Source organism: Anthonomus grandis, chromosome 19 (assembly GCF_022605725.1).
Source record: "Anthonomus grandis grandis chromosome 19, icAntGran1.3, whole genome shotgun sequence".
Classification (NCBI taxonomy): domain Eukaryota; kingdom Metazoa; phylum Arthropoda; class Insecta; order Coleoptera; family Curculionidae; genus Anthonomus; species Anthonomus grandis.
Window position 1 is genome coordinate 8,130,099 of NC_065564.1, and position 20,764 is coordinate 8,150,862.

Below are 20,764 nucleotides of genomic sequence, written 5' to 3' on the forward strand. Positions count from 1 at the left end.
TCATAAAGTGTCTAATGTATAATAGTAAACTACACAAGACTTCCAAAAACTGCAATAAAAAATCTTTTAGTGCTCGATTTTGCTTCAATTTTTAACTGTGGGTAAAGAAGGGATTGAGGCAATTTTTAAATAAAAAATCAAGCGAATCTAGGTACTAGAAGCCGAGTTATGAGCCAGAGAACCACGAAGTGTCTAATGTGTAACAGTAAACTATACGTGACTTTTAAAAACCGCAATAAAAAAGTTCGATTGGCCGGATTTGCTTGAATCTTTGACTGTGCGTAAAGGACGAATTCAGGCAAGTTTTGAAGCAAAAATCAAGCAAATCCAGACACTAGAACCTGAATTATGAGCCAGAGAACCATGAAGTGCCCAATTAGTACCAAAAATAGTCTTCCAAAAACTTTTATTTTTTTATTCTTTACAGTCAAAAAGCGAAGAGATAGACGACTCACCCCGACCCCTATCGGAAATCAGCGAGATGAGCCTGGAGGTGGGGGGCACCCTGAACAACAAAAAGAGAAACAAACCGTGCGACAAACAGAGACCGCTTACCCGGTACCTGCCGATCAGAGGCTCCGATTTGGACTTGAGGCAACACATCGAATCTGCAGGTAGTAATAAAAAGAGATACACACACTCCTAGAGAATTTCACTCTTAACATGAAACACCCTTAATAAGAACCCTTGACTCTATAAGTCATTTAAGTGTTGATATTGACTTCACTCTTTACTCCTCACGACCTGTTTCGCTAACTATATGAACGTCTTCAGTTTTTTTTTATTTCGATTTTAGGCCACCAGGTGGTGCTGTGCCCCCACGTGCTGATCAACTCGAGTAGCTGCAGAGGGTTTCTGCATAAAAAAGGATCGAAGCTGAATGGTTGGTCTCGCAGGTGGTTCGTTTTCGATAGGAATAAGCACACGTTGACGTATTATGCTGATAAGAGTGAGAAAAAGGCCAGGGGAGGGGCATATTTTCAGGTGAGAAGAGATTCGAAAAGAAAAATCGATCGATTTTCCCATTATTATATAAGATTAATTCAAATTTGACCATTTTCAATTAAAACTAACATTTTTATGTTTTAATTAATAATCTAACCTGTGAATGTTGAAAAGTGTGACGTGGTAGAGTTGGAATTTTCGCGTTCAAAGTCCCTAGAAGAATTTTTTTTATTCCTTCCAGTTGATAGTACTGTATACGTTAATAGATCTGATATCTCTGTTTTTGTTTAGTAATAGAGTGCAAAAGAGAGAAATTTATATTTTTTTATTTACTATATAATATAATGTGTTAAATTGTTACGATTTTCATTAATGACTGTAACAATTTTGATCGATTTAATGAATAGTTGTTGCATCTTTCACTTTTTCATCAAAATTGTGACATTTTTCACATTTTTAAACAAAAATTCGGCCAATTTAAATTAAAAACTAATTTTGTTAATTAAAATTTTAACTTAAATTAATGGTCAAAGTTGTGGAGTTTTAATTGAAAATATTACGTGGGAAGTTGAAAATCGACACATTTTTAATTGAAAATCGTGATTTTTTTTACGGTTTTTACTAAAGACTTTAACTTTTTCTTTTAAATTTAATGAAAATTTGTTTAATTTTATACAGTTTTCAATCAAAGTTGTGACATTTTTAAATAAGAATTCGACCATTTTTATAATTAAAAACAAACATTTTAATTAAGAAATTAAGCTGATATTAATAATTGTGAAATTTCTAATTAATAATTTAGACAATTTTTACATATTTAATGAAAATTTGTCACATTTTTCAATAAAAATTGTGACATTCTTCTGTAAAAATTGGACTGTTTTTTAATAAAAACCAACATTTTAATTCAGAATTTAACCTAAAAATGGTGACAATTGTGACATTTTTAACTAAAAATCGTGATTTTTTTACGATTTTCATTAAAGACTTTTAACATTTTTGTTATATTTAACGGAAATCTGTTAAATTTTTGTCACTTTTCAACAAAAAATGATGAATTTTTCACAGTTTTAAATAAAAATGTTGCCGTTTTTAATTAAAACTAACGGTTTTTAAATTCAAATTTTGACCTGGGATTAGTCAAAGTTGCCGAATTTTAACAATTTTAATTAAAATTGTTACTTGGGAATGTTGAAAATTGACACATCTTTAATTGAAAATCGTGAATTCTTTTACGATTTTAATTAAATACTTAAATTTTTTTTTACATATTTAAAGGAAATTTGTGACATTTTTAAGTAAAAATTTGACCATTTTCATACTTGAAAACGAACATTTTAAACAAGAATTTAAGCTGACAATGTGTCATATTTTTAATTGAAAATTTTACAATTTTTATGCATATATTTAATGGAAATTTGTCACACTTTTCAATAAAAATCTTGACATTTTTAAATAAAAATTAGACCACTTTTATAATTAAAAACCAACATTTTAATTAAGAAATTAAGCTGAGAATGTGTGACATTAATAATTGTGAAATTTTGATAATTTTTACATATTTAATAAAAATTTGTTACACTTTTCAATAAAAATTGTGACATTCTTATGTAAAAATTGGACGGTTTATTCATAAAAACCAACATTTTACTTCAGAATTTAACCTAAGAATGGTGACAACTGTGACATTTTTAACTAAAAATCGTGATTTTTTTACGATTTTCATTAAAGACTTTTAACATTTTTGTTATATTTAACGGAAATCTGTTAAATTTTTGTCACTTTTCAACAAAAAATTATGAATTTTTCACAGTTTTAAATAAAAATGTTGCCGTTTTTAATTAAAACTTACGTTTTTTAAATTAAAATTTTAACCTGGGGTTAGTCAAAGTTGCCGAATTTTAACAATTTTAATTAAAATTGTTACTTAGGAATGTTGATTTTAATTGAAAATCGTGAATTCTTTTACGATTTTAATTAAATACGTAAATTTTTTTTACATAATATTTAAAGGAAATTTGTGACATTTTTAAGTCAAAATTTGACCATGACAATTATAATTGTGAAATTTTTAATTAATAATTTTGACAATTTTTACATATTATTACATTATCTGTAATTAAAAATGTTTAATTAATTATTACTATTAATTTGGCCGATATAAATTTTACATTTTCAATTGAAAATTTTGGAATTTAAGTTCGTAATTGAAAACTTACAATTGAAATTAAACTTTAAATGCTAAAAACTAAGATCTGTTTCACATTTAAATAAACTGTTATTTTTAATTTTAATTCGACCTATTTTAATTGAAATTTTAACATTTTTGATTTAAGTCTTCAATATTTTTAACATTAATTTAGCTTAGATTTTAATTGTGGAACTTTGGGTCTTTTTTAATTTACAAAATGCAAAATTTTTTTACTAATTTTCTTATAACCGTTAACAATCTACAGATTTTAATTCTGGAATTTACTTTTCTAATTAAAAATGTTATCTGTAAATATTAAAAACTTTCATATTTTCAGTTTTAATCACACATTAGGCCGATTTTCGATTGAAATCTTTAACAATTTTATTGTAAAATATAAATTTTTAATTGAACAATTGATATTTTTAATTGAATTTTTTTTCTATTTTTATATTAATTTGGTTAATTTGCATTAAAAACTTTATATTTTTTATTGAAAATTGAGAAATTTTTACCATTTTTAATTACAAAATGTAAATCGTTTTATAATTTTAATTGAAATCTTATTTTATTTATAAATAAAAACGTTAACGTTTTTAATTAAAAACTTGTTGAAAAATGTTGACAATTGTTATATTCATAATTCAAGACTGAAGAATTATTGACATTTTTATTTTATTGAAAACTTTAATATTTTCGTTTAAAATATGTTAAAACTTTACCATTGGGGAATTTTGGTTAATTAAAAATTCGCTCTAAAACTCAAATGTTAAAAACTCAAGCATTAAAAAATTTATCTCTTTTACGAATTTAATTAAAAACTTTAGCATTTTCCATTAAAAATTGTGGAATTTTTACATTCTTTAATTGAAAAATGTATTTTTTTCGAATTTATTTAAGATAGGGTCAAGTGGTGTAAAAATGAGTCACCGAAGATTTTGGGTAAATATAAGACAGTCAATTTTTTGCCACTAAAAATTATTTTAATGAAACGAAAAAAGGACGTAATAAAGTCTAAATATTCTAAAACCTAAAGACACATTCATTCAAACGATAATATTAATTTATACATGAATTATTTAATCTACCGTAATATAATGCAATTTTCATGACAAAAACTTTTAAAATCGGCATATTATCGCATCGGATATTTTGCAACCGTTGGATAAGTGTTGCTTTGGACCTCTGAAGCTAAAATGGAACCAAAAGCCTACAGAGTGGCAGAGATTAAATCAGAGACGTCTCACCAAAAACAGATTTGCTGATTTGTTCTGCGAGTTATGGAATGAAGGTATTATAGAGGCTATAATAAAAAAGTCGTTTGAATCGACTGGCATATATGGCTAGGAAAAAATATCCAGTCGACCGTCCTAATAAAATTAAATTGCAAAAATACAATGAAAGTGTTCAAAACCCCAATCCATTAGATGTGTTTGAATTAAACCAAGCAAAGGAAAATGATGAGGTTGTAAGAAACAATGTAAACAACAGCGAACAGAAAATAATTGAAAAAGAAACAACAAACGAGACTAATGACACTAAAACATTTCAAGATAATAACGTTGAGCCACAACCGTCTTCGTCCACTTCATTCGAGAATATTTTGGTAAATAAGATAAACAAAACAAATCCTGAAATAAAGCGAAGGAGAAAAGTTAATTCCAATTTCCAGTTGTGCTGTTTTAACTAGCGCCGAATATTTAGATAGTATTAGGGAAAAAGAAGTGTCACAAAAAAAGAAAAAAGTGATAAAAGTGGCCGAGTCCTCTTCAGATGATGAAAGTGTAACTTACCAAAAAGAAAGCGACATTGAAAATATGACATTAGACGAACTCATAGAAGAGGAAGAAAAAAATTATGCAGCCGAGGAATTTAATACAAATAGTGACATAAATATTGGCGACTATGTTTTGATTAAGTTTTGTACCAAAAAAAAAATAATGCATTACGTTGCGCTAGTAGAATCTATTGGGGATGACGAATTTTCTGTGTCTTATTTGCGTCGAAAGGGGGAAAAATTGATATTTCCTCAAATACCTGAAAAATATATATAAGTACCAAAGGATGACGTAGTAATGAAACTACCTCATCCAATAACCCATGAAGGTACTGCCAGAGTTTTACAGAAATTTGTGTTTTCTATCGCTATAAATAAATATAATGTTAACTAAATCGTTTTTTATTTTTTTTATTTTATTTTCAAACTGCGACTTGAGTTTGAACTGTTTTTACATATTTATGTATTTCTTATTAAAGGTTTTTAGTATGGGGTAAAAATGACCCAAAAAAAAAATTTTTTTTCAAAAAAATTATTTTCCAGTTTTTATTGCATTTTTTCAAATAAATCTGAGACAATTCGTACAAAATGTTGTTTCATTTTTTCAACCAGGGTATCTCATAATTGGCCCATACCACGGACAACATCATAAATGCCTGAAATTGCCATGTATCATTTCTACCCACCCCCTGTCTCATTTTTGCCCAAAATACATAACGATTTCCTTGAATTTGTCATTTCTTTGTTATTCAGCATCGAAATCTACATAGTATGATCATTTTTTGAACATTTATTTCAAAAAGGAAATGGTTTAAAAATTAAAAATTTGATAAAATGTCTCATTTTTACACCACTTGAACCTATTATAATTTTTTTTAACATCTTAAAAATTGTCTCGTTTATAATTAAAAACTTTAACATTTTTGTCATCGTTTTTAGTTAGATACTTTAGTATTTTCGTTTAAAAATTGTTTGCAATTTTTAGTTGAAAAATGAAATTTTTGAAACACTGATCACATTTTTAATTTGAGATTTAATTTTTTTTAATTAAAAATTTGGTCTGCAAAATTATTCTATTTATAAGTAAAAACTTTAACATTTTAGAGTTTTTGGAGATATACATAACTATAATACGAGAAATCGTATAGACTTCATACTAGTCGACAGATGTAACACAACCCAAATGCATAATTCAGTTCTGTACAAAGGTTTAATCCTATTTAACAACTTGCCTGCTAACATCAAAAATTGTATTACTTTCAATAAATTCAGAGGGCTCTTGAGAAAATTTATCATGAATAAGTAATATTGTGTTTGTTATTTTAATATGGTATTTTAATTATATAGTTTATTAAGTTTTACTAGTATGCATTGTTTCCGCTCCAATCATCATCTTGATTCTGGGTTTTTCTGTCGACTGGGTATTTTTGGGCCAACCGGGATACTGGTTACAGCTTCTTGGAACTACCGAAGCATTTCTAAGTGTTACACGGGGGGGCCAATGTGTCTGGTCAGCAGGGTCAAGCAAGTTCCAAATGTGTGTCATCGGCTGCTTGCAACCGAACCGGCTCGATCAACCTGAGTCGACATTATTTTTATTATTATAAAGCAAACAACAATTAACTGTGCTTTTAATAAGTGAGGCAAGGAAATAATGTTTAGGTTAAGTTTAGTTTTAATTTATGGTCTACCTGTGACAGGATATTTCTGGAACCGGGATGCTGTTTCTGGATTACCGGGATCATCCATGGACAAACCGCAGTGTCCTGATACAGTTATGGCCAACTTATACTTTTACTTTATTTTTCATTTATGTTTTTATTGAATGTAGCTTCTTGCTAAATAAAGATATTATTATTATTAAAATTTTACAATTTTTAGCCAGAACAAATAGAAAAATTAGTCTGAAAATGTTGAAAATTCAGTTAATTTTGACGCTTTTAAATGAACACTTTATTATTTTCGATTAAAAAATGCAGAAATTTTGCTATCTTTAACTGAAAAATCTTACAATTTTTACGAATTTAATTAAAAATTGCAACATTTTTGTTAATTTTAACTGACATTTTTAACGTCTATGATCCTTAATGTTTTTGATTGAAAATTGTTAAATTTTTTCCATTTTTTAAAAATAACGTTTTTACGAATAATTAAAATGATTAACAATTTTGACATTTTCAATCTGGAATAAAAATTTAAAAAATTTATCTTAAATCGACCAAATTTGTAATTAAAAACGTTAAAAAAATATAAATTTCCAATTAAAAATTGTGACAATATTAACGGAAAATTCAACCGGGAAATGTTAAAAATTGTAGAACTTTTGCTATTTTTAATTGAACCAATTTTATGAATATAAAATATGAATTTTACCAATTTTAACATTTCCAGATCAAATGTTCGATTAAACATTTAAATAGCAGGTTAAAAATATTAAATCGTCATAATCTGAAATTTTAATATGGAATTGTTGAAAATTTTAATAGTTCTGATATTTTTAATTAAAAATTAAATCAATTTAATATTTTTCAACAAAAGCTAACATGATATCTTAACGTTACTTCAGGCATTTAAATTGATTTTAATACGATTAATTAAAATGAAAACAAGTGAAATTTAACAAAGTTTTTCGACATACTGACGAGAAGTGGAAATTCTCCAAATCTACAATTAAAAATATTAATTTAATTAAAAAAAATAAATTTTTTAACTAAAAACATCAAAAATTTGAAAGATTTTATGTAAAAATTTTACAATTTTTGGCATTTCCAGATCAAATAGAAAAATTAGTCTGAAAATGTTGAAAATTGGTTTAATTTTGACATTTTTGACACTTTTAAATGAATACTTTAATATTTTCGATTAAAAAATTTTGCTATCTTTAAGTGAAAAATCTCAAATTTCGAACGACTTTAATTAAACATTGCAACATTTTTGTTCATTTTAACTGACATTTTTAACGTCTATGATCCTTAATGTTTTTGATTGAAAATTGTTAAATTTTTTCCATTTTTTAAAAATAACGTTTTTACGAGTAATTAAAATGATTAACAATTTTGACATTTTCAATCTGGAATAAAAATTTTAAAAAATTATCTTAAATCGACCAAATTTGTAATTAAAAACGTTAAAAAAATATAAATTTCCAATTAAAAATTGTGACAATATTAACTGAAAATTTGACCAATTTTAATAGTTTTAACGTTTCCTGGGCCCTATAACACAACCACTACAAGTTATACAATTGTAAAAATATTTTCTACACTTGTAATTTTTCCGTAACAGAACAATCTTGTAATTACCTGTGCGGCTCTAGTAATTACGGAAGATTTTTTACATATGTAGACGTATTCTGTAACACAACTTCAGCACTTGTATATTTGTGTTAAAGTATTTCCCACAATTGTAAATAATGTTCTACCCATTTATATCAGTGGGTAAATTCGGTAAACGCAGTATTTTAATATCAACTTTCTCACTGTGAACATTAGTTTTCGTTCTCGGTATGTGGTCAAGTGACAATGAAGGTGCCCCCCACAGGGAATACCGATTCAACATAAGAACAGACTTTAATTTTCTTAGCGATGGCGAGTTCAAGGAAAGGTTCCGTCTTAGCAGACAGCAATGTCAAAGTCTTGTTCGGGATATTGGAGCCGCGCTAAATAATAACACAATTCCGTGGTATGGATTGACTCCACAGCAGAAGATATTGATTGCTCCACATTGGCTAGGAAATGGAGGTCAGTATCATGGCGTTTGCGATATGCATGGAGTTTTAAAAATGACTGTGTGCCGATGCGTAAGTACATGACACTGTTGATGCGGTAAATGATATAAAATTTAACGAAATCGTGTCATGGCCACATAATACATTGGATATTATTCAAAGATTTCATGGCATCGCCGGTTTTCCCGAAGTATGTGGTGCTGTCGATGGAACACTGATAAATATAGATGCCCCGACTGTAGACGAGCCAGCCTTTGTAGATCGCCATGGTAAACATTCAATGGCTGTTTGTGGTCCTGACCTAAAATTTTATTATGTTAATGCTAACTGGCCCGGTAGCGTTCATGACGCAAGAGTACTTCGTAACAGTAATTTATTTCGAAGAATGGAAAATGTTTTTTTTTCCAAGTATTTTATTGTCGAAAATTTGGTACATGTACACGAATTTTATTGACAAAGCTTCAGAAAATAAATACAATCAAATCAGATTTTACAAAACAAATATAAAAAATTTATACAACATATAAAATGCCTAAAAAAAAATGCAAGAGAAAAATGTTACAAACAAAATCTTTATAAAACAAAATATATGCATGTAGACAAAGGTAGCAGAGATAAAGGGACACATAAAGTTATGTTCAAAATTAAAATTAACAGATTAAAAGCTTAGCATCTACTACACAACATCCTCAGCCTTAAAAAAGTCTTCAATCGAATAAAAGGCTTTTAGAAGCAAATATGACTTCAGTTTACAACGAAACTGGCGCAAAGACTGAACACTTCTTAATTCCACGCTAATGTGATTATAAATCATTAAACCGCGATATATAAATGAATCTTTGATAGATGTAAAATGAGGAATAGGAAGGGGAATATTATTAATCTGTCTGGTAGGATAACTGTGATGTCGGATTGGAAAACTGTTCTTATTTTTGAATATTAAACATGCAGTTTCCAAAATAAATAATGATGGTAGGGTCAAAATACGACTCTCTTTGAAAAGATTACCACAATGCATTCTAGAATGGGCCTTAAATAAACTTCTGACAGCCCTCTTTTGCAGCACAAAAACAGACTGAAACAGATAATTTGAACATGCACCCCAAAATGGAAGAGCATACCTTAAATGCGACTCGAACAAAGCAAAGTACACATCACGAGCAACATCTCTCCCCAGTTCATGAACGGTTGCCCTAACAGAGAAGTAGCCAGAAGCAAATTTTTTATTTAACTTTATTATATGGTCAGAAAATTTTAAATCTTTATCAATGACTAAACCAAGAAATGCAGAATGAAAATCTACCATGTCCAATGCGTTCTCACCAAAATCAAGACTCTCAGCTTGAAAATTGAAACCAATAATATGGGACTTTGACATATTTAAGCAAAGTTGATTGGAATCACACCATTGCTTCAATTTCAGGAGATCGGCTGCAACATCTCCGACAAGCTGCTTGGGATCTTTATTCGACCATAAAACTGTTGTATCGTCAGCAAACAATGTAAAATGTCCACATATGCTAAGAGTAATAAGATCATTAATGTATACAAGAAATAGAAGGGGACCAAGAACTGACCCCTGTGGAATACCACAATCCACAGACTCCCTACCAGAAAAGTCACCATTAAGGTACACAGACTGCTCGCGACCAGACAAATAGCACTCAAACCACTTCAGTGCAACACCCCTAACTCCAAGCAGAAAGCTTCTGAAGCAGTATCCTATGACTCACACAATCAAAAGCTTTGGACAAGTCACAGAACACCGCCGCAGTCGCCTCTCTTCCATTACCATCCTGGAGAAGTTTGGACAAGACATCAAACATAGCGTCAGAGGTGCTTTTCCCTGATAGAAAACCAAATTGTTCATCTCGAAGAACCCCTTCCCCCAGAAGAAACCTTAAAAGACGATCCTTCATAAGTCTTTCAATTAACTTAAATAAAGTAGACAAAATTGAAATCGGCCTATAGTTGGATGGACTAGAACGATCACCACCCTTATAAAGAGGCAAAATTTTTGCTAATTTTAGGCAAAGAGGAAATGTGCCCGACTGAAATGAAATATTAATAGCATCAGAAAGAGCCTGAATAGCACTCAAAGGAAGTTTTTCCAATAAATTCACTGAAATACCATCGTCACTAGATGCCCTTTTCTTTTTCATCGATCCTATAGTGCAAAAAATCTCCCTGGGAGTAGTGGGGCTGAGTAAAATGAGGTGGGGTCTCCAACCTAATTCGGCGATTCTGGGAGACTCAGCTTATCCGCTAAAACAATGGTTGATTCCACCAATATATGAAAATCCACTAAATCAAGCCCAACAGGATTTCAACAGAGCTCACAAACGAACAAGAAGAGTAATAGAAAATGCGTTTGGGATTTTAAAAGAAAAATTTCCTTGTTTGAACTACCTACGCGTGAGCCCTGTTTCAAATGCTGTGCCACTTTATGCAACATTTTAAAAGGTGATGGGGACGCGGATGATTTCATGGTAGACGATGGTGAAGAGTTATCAGACAATGAACATCTCGATGACAATCACCCTGTTGGAGCGCAAGCTAGATTAGGCAAACTGATTAATTATTTTAACAGACTCTAGTAGTAAAATATGTATATAAAGTGCTCTAAAATTTATTATTAAACGTGTTTCATTTTTATACTAAAGTTCAAAAATATACATATCTACAAAATAAAGACGAAAATATTTATTTCATTTATTAACAACTTTTATTAACGAAGAATTTCAACTATATCTAAGCTATAGGTACTAGATAGAATATTATAAAGATAAATAGGTCTTGCCGTTTTCTGATTGGAAGTTATTTTGGAACTGCGAGGTAAATTCAGAAAACGGTAACCCGAGGTCCTTTTCTAATTTTAATATTTCCAGTTTGGTTTTATAGTTTTGTAATTTTATATGTTCAATTTGTAGTTTCAGCTTTTCATTTTTATCGTCACTTTCACCTGTGCTCTCGGCAACTTTTCTCTTTCCTACAATTGAAAAGTGGAAATTAGAAATGGATAGATGGATGGATTGGAATTTTGCATTTTGCTGTACATTTTATTTCAAAACACACATAAAACCCATGTACTAGTCTATACGAGTTGATAATGACGAATGACTTACTGGCTTTCCTTGAAGTAGATGGTCCACATTCATGTCCGCTTGGGTGGACAGTCTCATTTGGTATAGTTCGGTTCAGAGATCTATTAGAATCTTTGATGTGCCGCGAATAGTCCGTGTGCCAGTGTTGCTTGTATTGTCACCTGACATGCATGTTTAAATCGCAAAATTTTATGTGAAAAGAGTCATAAAGTAATATTCTAAGCAATATTTAATCATTCCAATAAATAAATATATGTTTTAAGCATTTTTTTCAGAATTTATACATTTGATTCGTAAAATTTGACTACATGCGCCCACGTACTATTTTGTTAGACGTCTGACCTCAGTCACAGCCACTCAAGCGTGAAAAGTTGCACAGGTCCGGCCTTAAAATGTATTTGTATTTAAAACTTTATTATTCGGGATTCTTGGGTTTAGTTTTATTAAGTTTGAAATTGAAGATAGTAGATAGCAAGGTAATATTTAATTTAACTATAAAATTTAAGTACGTAAAATGAGTTTAACCAAAAATTTTAATTTAATAAGCTTAGTTTTTAGTGCCATCAGTGGGGTGTTTATAACAAGTGATGAGAGAATACTGACATTTATTTTTACTTGGTGGTAATTATTAATGGGGATTTTGGCTGCCATAAAGATCTCTTTAAAAACACGACGAAAGTAATACAAGAACAGCCCAAAAATTTATTTGGGTACGGCCCCGTAATCTTCAAAATCAGTGGGATAGAGAGAGATACAAATCACTTGCACAGCCTGAAGTAGGAATCGCCAGAACGCAGGTGTTTTATCTTTGTTTAATAGACTGGCTAAAAAGAGGTGACAAGTATGTGAGTGCTGGAAGTGTTTAAAATATTTTTTAAGATGCTTGGATTTTAGTCCGCGGTCAATGTTTTGATATTATTTTCTTGTGATAATATTTTCTTTCTAAAAATGGACATTTTCGAAAGAAAAATAAAAAATACTATAAAACATGGGGTTTTACATATATTTAAAATGATTTCATAGATAAACAATTTAAAATTTTGCCATTTAAACATGTATATCATGCGACAATAAATACGACATAGGCGCACGGACTAGTTACTGCGGCATCTGCGACACATCAAAGATTCTAATAGATCTCTGAACTGGACTTTACAGGCGTTTCTGTTGACTGAGTCTGGGCTACCTCGAATGACTCAGAGACTCCAAGTCCACAAATAATTGGTGATTCCTTTCCAACAATATCCAAAATCATCTTATCTATTTCCGTTAACATGCCTTTTCCACCAGTCCCTGTTTTTTTCGCGTTGTCTATTTTAAGATAAATGCGAAATAGTATATTATGTCATTGTGTATATTTTATCTATAATGGGTTTAGTACTTAATGTCAAAATTACTTGTAAATAAATTATGTTGATTGCTCAATAACGAAAGACCCACCATTGCAGATTTCTTCAAATTCTGCCAGACAGTATCTCTTACGTAGGTCCAATCCTTCTCTACTGGAACTAAGCATATAGTTTGGGCTACTTGGGCTATTTCCTTCCATTTCTCGATTTTTTTCTTGCTTTTTAAGTCTATCTGAGAAAGCACCAAATAGAATTTCCTCGTTTTCTTTAATTTTTGTTAAAAACTGCATTTTTCTTTCGAAAATAATTTGTTTAGACGACATTTTACTAACCGAAATCCGAAATCAGCCTTCTCACCGTATCGCTTATACGAACGAACAAACAACCCATAACTTTTAATCCTAAACAGCTCAAACTCGTTTTAACAAGTCTGTTATACATATGTACGCGTAGTCCTACAATTGTAAAAAAATTACAATTATTGTAGTTGTTTCTGATGTGTTACTGAATTCATCACGACTTGTAGGTACGGTAAATTAATTGTAACTTGTAAACTGGTAACAATTGTAGTGTTTGTGTTATAGGGCCCTGATCAAATGTTCCATTAAAAATTTAAATTCCAAGTTAAAAATATTAAATCATCGTAATCTGAAATTTTAATATGGAATTGATGAAAATTTTAATATTTTTGACATTTTTAATTAAAAATTATATCAATTTAATATTTGTCAACAAAAATCTGACATGATATTATCTTAACGTTACTTCAGGCATTTAAATTGATTTTAATACGATTAATTACAATGAAGACAAGTGAAATTTAACATGGTTTTTCCACATACTGACGAAAAGTGGTGCTATTGCACTAGGTGTATAAAAATTATTGTTATTCATCTGTGAGGTTATTGTATGTAGCTAAATAAAAATTATTACTTCCAGGCTATAGAAGAGGTCTACCTGGACCACCTCAACACCGTAAAATCCCCCAACCCTCACCTAACCTTCATAGTAAAAACCCACGAGCGTTTGTACTATTTAATGGCACCTTCACCAGAAGCGATGAGGATCTGGGTCGATGTCGTTTTTACTGGAGCAGAGGGTTATAGGGAATTCGAACATGGAACTTGAAAACTTTATTAACATTCAACTGTTTTTTGAGTCGGTTATTTTTTTTTGAGCAGTTTCTCGAGACGTTTGCTCAATTTACAATTAAGTATCATTTTTAACTACTTAGTGCCTTTTTGAGGAGACTGGAGGGAGGCGAATATTATTATGGTGCAGCTTAGGTTAGGTATTCGCTTCGAATTATTGTACATAGTCGTATTTTTTTATAACCACAGATTATGCGTGTATTTTTATTGTAAAAGTTAGGGACTATTTTATTGAAGAGCACTTTCTTTTTTTAAATATACACTGTGTGTAAGAATATGTTTTTTTTTTATTGTTGCCTGTTTCAGCTTCTTGCGGTAAGTAGCTCAAGAAAATAAATGGATCTCTCTATGGATTTCTTTTTAATTTCTCCTCGTTAAATTTCTAATTTCCAGGTCAAATTTTCCGTAAAACTGTTAAGGTTTTCAATTGAAAATATCAAAAAATTACAATTTTTACAATCCCAGGTTGAATTTTAATTAAACTTGTCAATGTTACTTGTCCTGGAATAATTGGAATTCAATTGGCAAATTTTTGCAAATTTTCAATTAGGAAATATAAGGATATAAGGCATTAACATTTTTGACATTTTTAAATTCAAATTTGGTAGATCTTGAAAATCTGATCTGGAAATATTAAAAATTGTAACAGAAAATTTACAATTCTTTAAACGTTAAACGCCGAGTTTAATTGAAAACTACTGTCACATTTTCAACGATTTTAATTAAGAATTTAGCTTTTTTCACATTTTTAATCTGAAATAAAAAAATTTAATTAGAAATTAATTTGAAAATTTTTAACATTTTTAATTGGCGAATGTAAAATTTTTCATGATTTTATATAAAATGTTTAGGGTGAAGTGGGGTAAATGTAATCATGGGGCAAATGTAATCGAGCCCTATGATTTTTTTTTATAACGTGTTGGAACATATTTTCTTCCAAATTCGAAAATATGACCCTTTTTATACCCATATTACTCATTATTAACCTCTTAGTTCCAGTTTCAAAGATTTCCCTTTTTCTTTTTTGTACTTTGACATTTATAATAATTTTGTGAGTGCCTTATAGGAATTTTAATTCCCTATTACTACTGCTAATATTAGTATTTAGTTGTAATATTTTGCTCTCTTAGGTAATTTTCGACAAGGATGTTGATTCTGCTATCAGATTTGATTTTCGATAATTAACAAAAAATGTATGCCAGCGATTACATTTACCCCACCGAAATACGCATATGGGGTAAGTGTAATCACTGAGACTGGATAAATGTAATCACTAACTACATTTGCCACAGCCTCCTCCTTCTTGAGTTTTTAGGCTATAACCTATCATTTTCTCTATTGTTACAGGCTAAGACTAATATCGAAGAAATAGTGTAAATACTCACCAAAGACTTTAATTAATTGTAAAGACAGTGTGGAAATCTTTAAAATAGGACCGATCTAAGACTAGTTTATACAGTTCCTAGTAAGTTGCTTCAAAATAATGAGAGTGTATAAAAAAAGAAACAAGACCCTTCTTACAGTGCTGAACTTTTAAAAGATGCGATCAGAAACATCCAAGAAAATCGTATCAGTATTCGTGGTGCTGCCCAGAGGTATCAAATCCCATTTTCCACTCTTCAAAAACACCTACGAGGAACCCGAGGATCAAAAAGCACGTCCAAAGGAAGACCCACCGCAATACCTGCAGCTGATGAAGAAAAATTAGTGAATGCCATAAAAATCATGGAGAAGTGGGGTTGGGGGCTGAGCAGAAAGGAAATCTTAGAATTGGTGGGAAAGTATGTCCCGAAAAATAATAGAAAAACGCCATTTAAAGATGGAATACCTGGCCAGGATTGGTTGTTATCCTTTAAAAAAAGGCACAGGCTATCTTTAAGAAAACCACAAGGACTGGAGTATGCCAGAAAAAAAAGCCAATGATCCATTTGTGATTGAACAATATTTTGACATGTTAAAAGCAACCTTAGAAAATAACGACCTGCAAAATAAGCCTTCTCAGATTTATAACTCGATCTAAGTAAAACTAAAATTGTGGGTCAGAAAAATGCCCCTGCTTCAAGAATAACCACCAGGCCTGGAAGAGAGAGTACGACAGTTCTCATGGGTGGCAACGCCAATGGGGATAAACTGCCTCCATTAATTGTTTTTAAGGGAAAAAATCTATGGAGTACCTGGCTGGCTCCCAAGGAATCTACCTTTCCAAGTACTTGTAAAGGATCAATAACCTTCAAAATATTTTATAAGCAAATTATATTATATTCTAGTTATAGGAAATGGTGCAATCTAAATAATATGTTGTATTGTTACCATGGGTACATTAACCTTAAATAGTTTAGTAAGCATTAGGTATTATTCCATGTATTATAATATACCAATCCAATGACATTATGTATTTTGCTGAATAATTAATTAGGAAGTGAATTAAACAATATATATAATATAATTGGGTATTAATAAAATGTGATTGATAGCAGCAACAAGGGACGTCTTATTTCACATGGCGACCCTGCCAGACAAAAAAAAATTAACTTTTAGTTAAAAAAGTAACGTTTACGTTTTAAAAAGTAAGTGCCTATAAAGTGAAAAACCGAAAATCAGCAAGGTAAAATGGGCACTTCACAGTCAACGGATCAAAAAGTGGAAGAAAATGGAGTAGTTAATTCTAACTTCATAGTCCAAGAGGCAGAATATAATATCACAAAGGATGTTAAGGTTGTGTTATACCTTATCCTGTGCATATTGGTAGCCATGTTTGCTTCGAAGATATACAAGACGTGCAGAAGAAACATGAAAAAACAACTCCGAAGAGATTTAGCTGCTTCAGTAGCGAGCGTTGCTGCTGTTTAGAAAAGATACAGTTGTGTCCTATAGTATTTGCAGTGTTAGTCCCAGTAAAAATAAACAATAAGGTGTGTTAAAGGTGTTAAAAGTGCTGTGAAATGTCAAAAGGGTTCAGCAAAGAAATGTTTACTAGAAATAAGTACGTAAGTTTATATTTAGATCTATCTTATGTTCTTTAGTCGTTAGTTTAATAATTTTAGGAATTTGTCATTATATGTTATTTAAATATTTGAGTTAGTCTTTAAATGGAATCTGACTATCAAGTAGTCCTAAAACTTTGGCCATTATTAACGTTAAATGCTACACGAAGATTTAAATTTACAGTTAGCAGCAATTAAGGCTGACGTAATTAAAGAATCAAAAAGGGTTTTAAAGAAAAATATTCCTAGTAGTGAAATAGTTCGAGTTGAAGTCAGGGATCAACTTATAATACTATATAATCAATTTACAAGCATAGTCAGGGAGTCATGGGAGTCTTTGGATCTTTTGGAGAAAAATATTTGTAGACAACATTTTAATTATATTAGGGATAAAATAATAAAATCTTTTCTAGCATTAAAACTGAGGATTATAATACCACAGTCAATTTTTTCAAAAATAGATATTAACGTCTTAGACAGTGAAGACGAAAGCGACGACGACGAGGAAACTGAGACTAATATTTTAACAATGGTGTCTGCAACAGATTTCTTTAATCTTGCAAGTAAATTAGTTCCCACTCAATTTGATGGAACATTTGAAAATTTTCAATCATTTTTAGATTGTTTAGAACTGCTTAAAGCAAATTCAGCAGGTCACGAAAATAATGCTTTAGCTTTCATTAAAACTCGTTTAACTGGGAAAGCTCGTAGCTTAATAACAAACGAACAATCAATTGACCAAATTATAGATAAACTTAAAAATAATATTAAGGGTGAAAGTTCTCGATTATTAACAGCTAAACTTTTAAATTACAAACAAAATCACAAGGATGCAACTTCGTACGCAGTCGAAATTGAATCTTTGGCAGACAAATTGCAAAAATCTTTTATTTCAAAAGGCGTTCCAGCACAAGTTGCACAAAATTACACTGTAGAAACTACGGTAAAATCTCTCACTCAAAATGCAAGTAACGAAAAAACACGTTTAATTATGCAAGCCGGCACTTTTACAACAATAAATGATTGTTTGACTAAATTTATGAATGTTAGCTCTGACCCTAACCAATCTAACGTATTTCGTTTGCATCAAACTAATCGTCGAAACTATCGCGGTAGAGGTGGTCAAAATGGATATAGAAACAGCGACCATCAACAAGTCTTTAATAATAATCGCGGAAGATTGAATTTCAGGGGTTCTCGAAGAGGGCGAGGTAACTATAACGTTATAGTAACTATGACAATAATTACCGACAACATTTTAATAATAGCCAGCAAAACTATTATAATAACAATAGATCTTCAATAAGATACACTAGGGCAGAAATTCCGGAAAACCAATCGAGCCTCCAACCGGTTCGATTGGGGGAAATGGAATATTAACTAATATATTTCATCTAGATCTTACACTTTCAAATTTCGTATTACTTGATATAGATATGACTAAATCTAAAAATGTACTGCTAGTCGATACAGGGGCTGATATTTCCATTTTTAAACGCACAAAAGTTGATAATAATCAGATTATTAACATAGCTAATAGCAGCGAAATTAAGGGCGTAACGGACGGGTTAACTAAGTCATTGGGTGAGACGGAAACTGTAATTTGGCTCGAAGATCAAGGGTTACATCATAATTTTCATATAGTAGATTCCGATTTTCCTATTCCAGGGGATGGTATTCTCGGACGTGATTTTTTAGCTAAATATCAGGCAGTTATTGACTATTCAAATTGGACCCTAAGCATGCAGATTCGGGGCTTCAAATATGTAGTTCCTATATTTAGTGGTCCAGAGAAAAATACAGTTCACATTTCCCCTTGGTGCGAAGTCATAAGGCAAGTCGATAGCCTAAAAAACCTATCACAGGATTCAGTAGTTTTAAATAAAGAGTTACACCCAGGTGTTTTTGTTGCTCGATCTATTATTAATGGGAAAAATCCCCTTGTAAGAATAATTAATACGACACCTGAAAGCGTAGATATAGACCTTTCTAAATTAGAAGTCACTGACCTTAGTCATTTTAATGTATATAAGATTGACATAGAACCCAAAAATCGTGAAATACAATTAGTAAACGAACTTAATCAAAATAATATACCGCAATTTGTAAAGCAAGATGTTTTAAATTTATGTAAAGAATTTTCCGATATTTTTGCTTTAAAAACTGACAAATTATCTGTTAACAATTTTTACACTCAACAATTAAAATTAAGTGACCCTAAACCAGTGTATATTAAAAACTATAGAACACCCCGAGTTTTAAAAGATGAAATTAATCGACAAGTCGAAAAAATGCTTGATCATAACATAATAGAACCATCAACTTCAAATTATAATAGTCCGGTACTATTAGTTCCTAAAAAATCCATAAATGGACAGAAAACTTGGAGATTATGTATTGATTTCACCGCCCAACAGCATGTATGTTGCATGGAATATTTTTATGATTCTAGGCTTATTTTTAATGCTGATATTAAATAATGTCATCAGTTTATATGTGTCAGCTCTAGTTTTTGAGTTAAAAGGAGGGAGTATTTTTGGGAATTAAAAATACACTCAACGTACAAACATTTTTAATTACAAGAACTATACACTCAGGAATTTTCTTTTATATGATTTTCTACTAGTTTTGAATGAACTGCTACTCTGAATACTCCAGCAAAAATCGGCCAACATATGTGCATCCCAGCGACCCTGAAATCGTTCCTCCATGGTTCGAAGATCTTGGTGGAATCGTTCACCCTGTTCTTCACTCATGTCACCGAGATTTTCAGGAAAATGGTGTAAATGGCTGTGTAGGAAGTGCACTTTGATGCTCATGTTACATCCAAGCCGCTGGAAGTGTGACAACATCTCTTCGACGTGCGCAATGTAATCATCACCTTTCCTATTACCTAAGAAATTTTGGATAACCCAAACAAAGGAATCCCATGCATTCTTCTCAATTTCTGACATTGAGCTGGTGAAATTAGGATCGTTTACCAACTTGCGAATTTGTGGACCATCAAATATACCTGCCTTGAGTTTTTCTGAACTTAGCTTTGGAAATTTCCTTGAAATATATTTGAAACATTCACCATCTTTATTTAATGCCTTAACATATTGCTTCATTAAACCTAGTTTAATGTGCAGGGGTGGCAATATGATACGATCTCGTGGCACTAGAGGTTCATTTATAACATTAAGACTACCTGGAAGTAGTGCTTCCCTAGAGGGCCATTCTTTTCTTGACCAATGTTCTGATTTTGCTCTACTATCCCATAAACACATAAAACAAGGATATTTAGTGTAGCCTCCTTGTTGTCCTAAAAGGAAGTTTACCATCTTAAGATCAACGCAAATCACCCATTTATGATCGTTATATTTGATTTTGTTCATGACCAGTGCTATTGTGGGGTATTCTTCCTTTAGTTGAATGTGCTATTGGTATGGAGCCTAGTTTATTTCCGTTGTGCAATAGTACACACTTCAAACTCCGTTTTGACGAGTCAATAAATAAACGCGAATCGATTGGTTCATATTTCTGCAAGCCCATGG

General features: G+C 30.8%; 3 protein-coding genes across 9 annotated transcripts in view; 2 read left to right on the forward strand and 1 right to left on the reverse strand.

Annotated features, from left to right (window-relative positions):
- The window catches only part of LOC126747555 (pleckstrin homology-like domain family B member 1), a 170,412-nt gene extending 155,893 nt beyond the window's left edge, over window positions 1-14,519 (forward strand). For all 3 annotated transcript variants that reach the window (XM_050456278.1, XM_050456277.1, XM_050456279.1), the window contains 3 exons: window positions 428-614; window positions 797-984; window positions 14,033-14,519. In XM_050456278.1, the coding sequence (XP_050312235.1) occupies window positions 428-614; window positions 797-984; window positions 14,033-14,221 (564 nt within the window). In that variant the 3' untranslated portion in view covers window positions 14,222-14,519. The remainder of the gene's footprint in view (window positions 1-427; window positions 615-796; window positions 985-14,032) is intronic.
- The window catches only part of LOC126747559 (sex peptide receptor), a 489,101-nt gene that overhangs the window by 435,131 nt on the left and 33,206 nt on the right, over window positions 1-20,764 (reverse strand). The gene's annotated exons all lie outside the window — the stretch shown is intronic.
- Window positions 1-20,764, forward strand: part of LOC126747556 (peroxisome assembly factor 2) — a 128,846-nt gene that overhangs the window by 16,600 nt on the left and 91,482 nt on the right. The window lies entirely within an intron of this gene.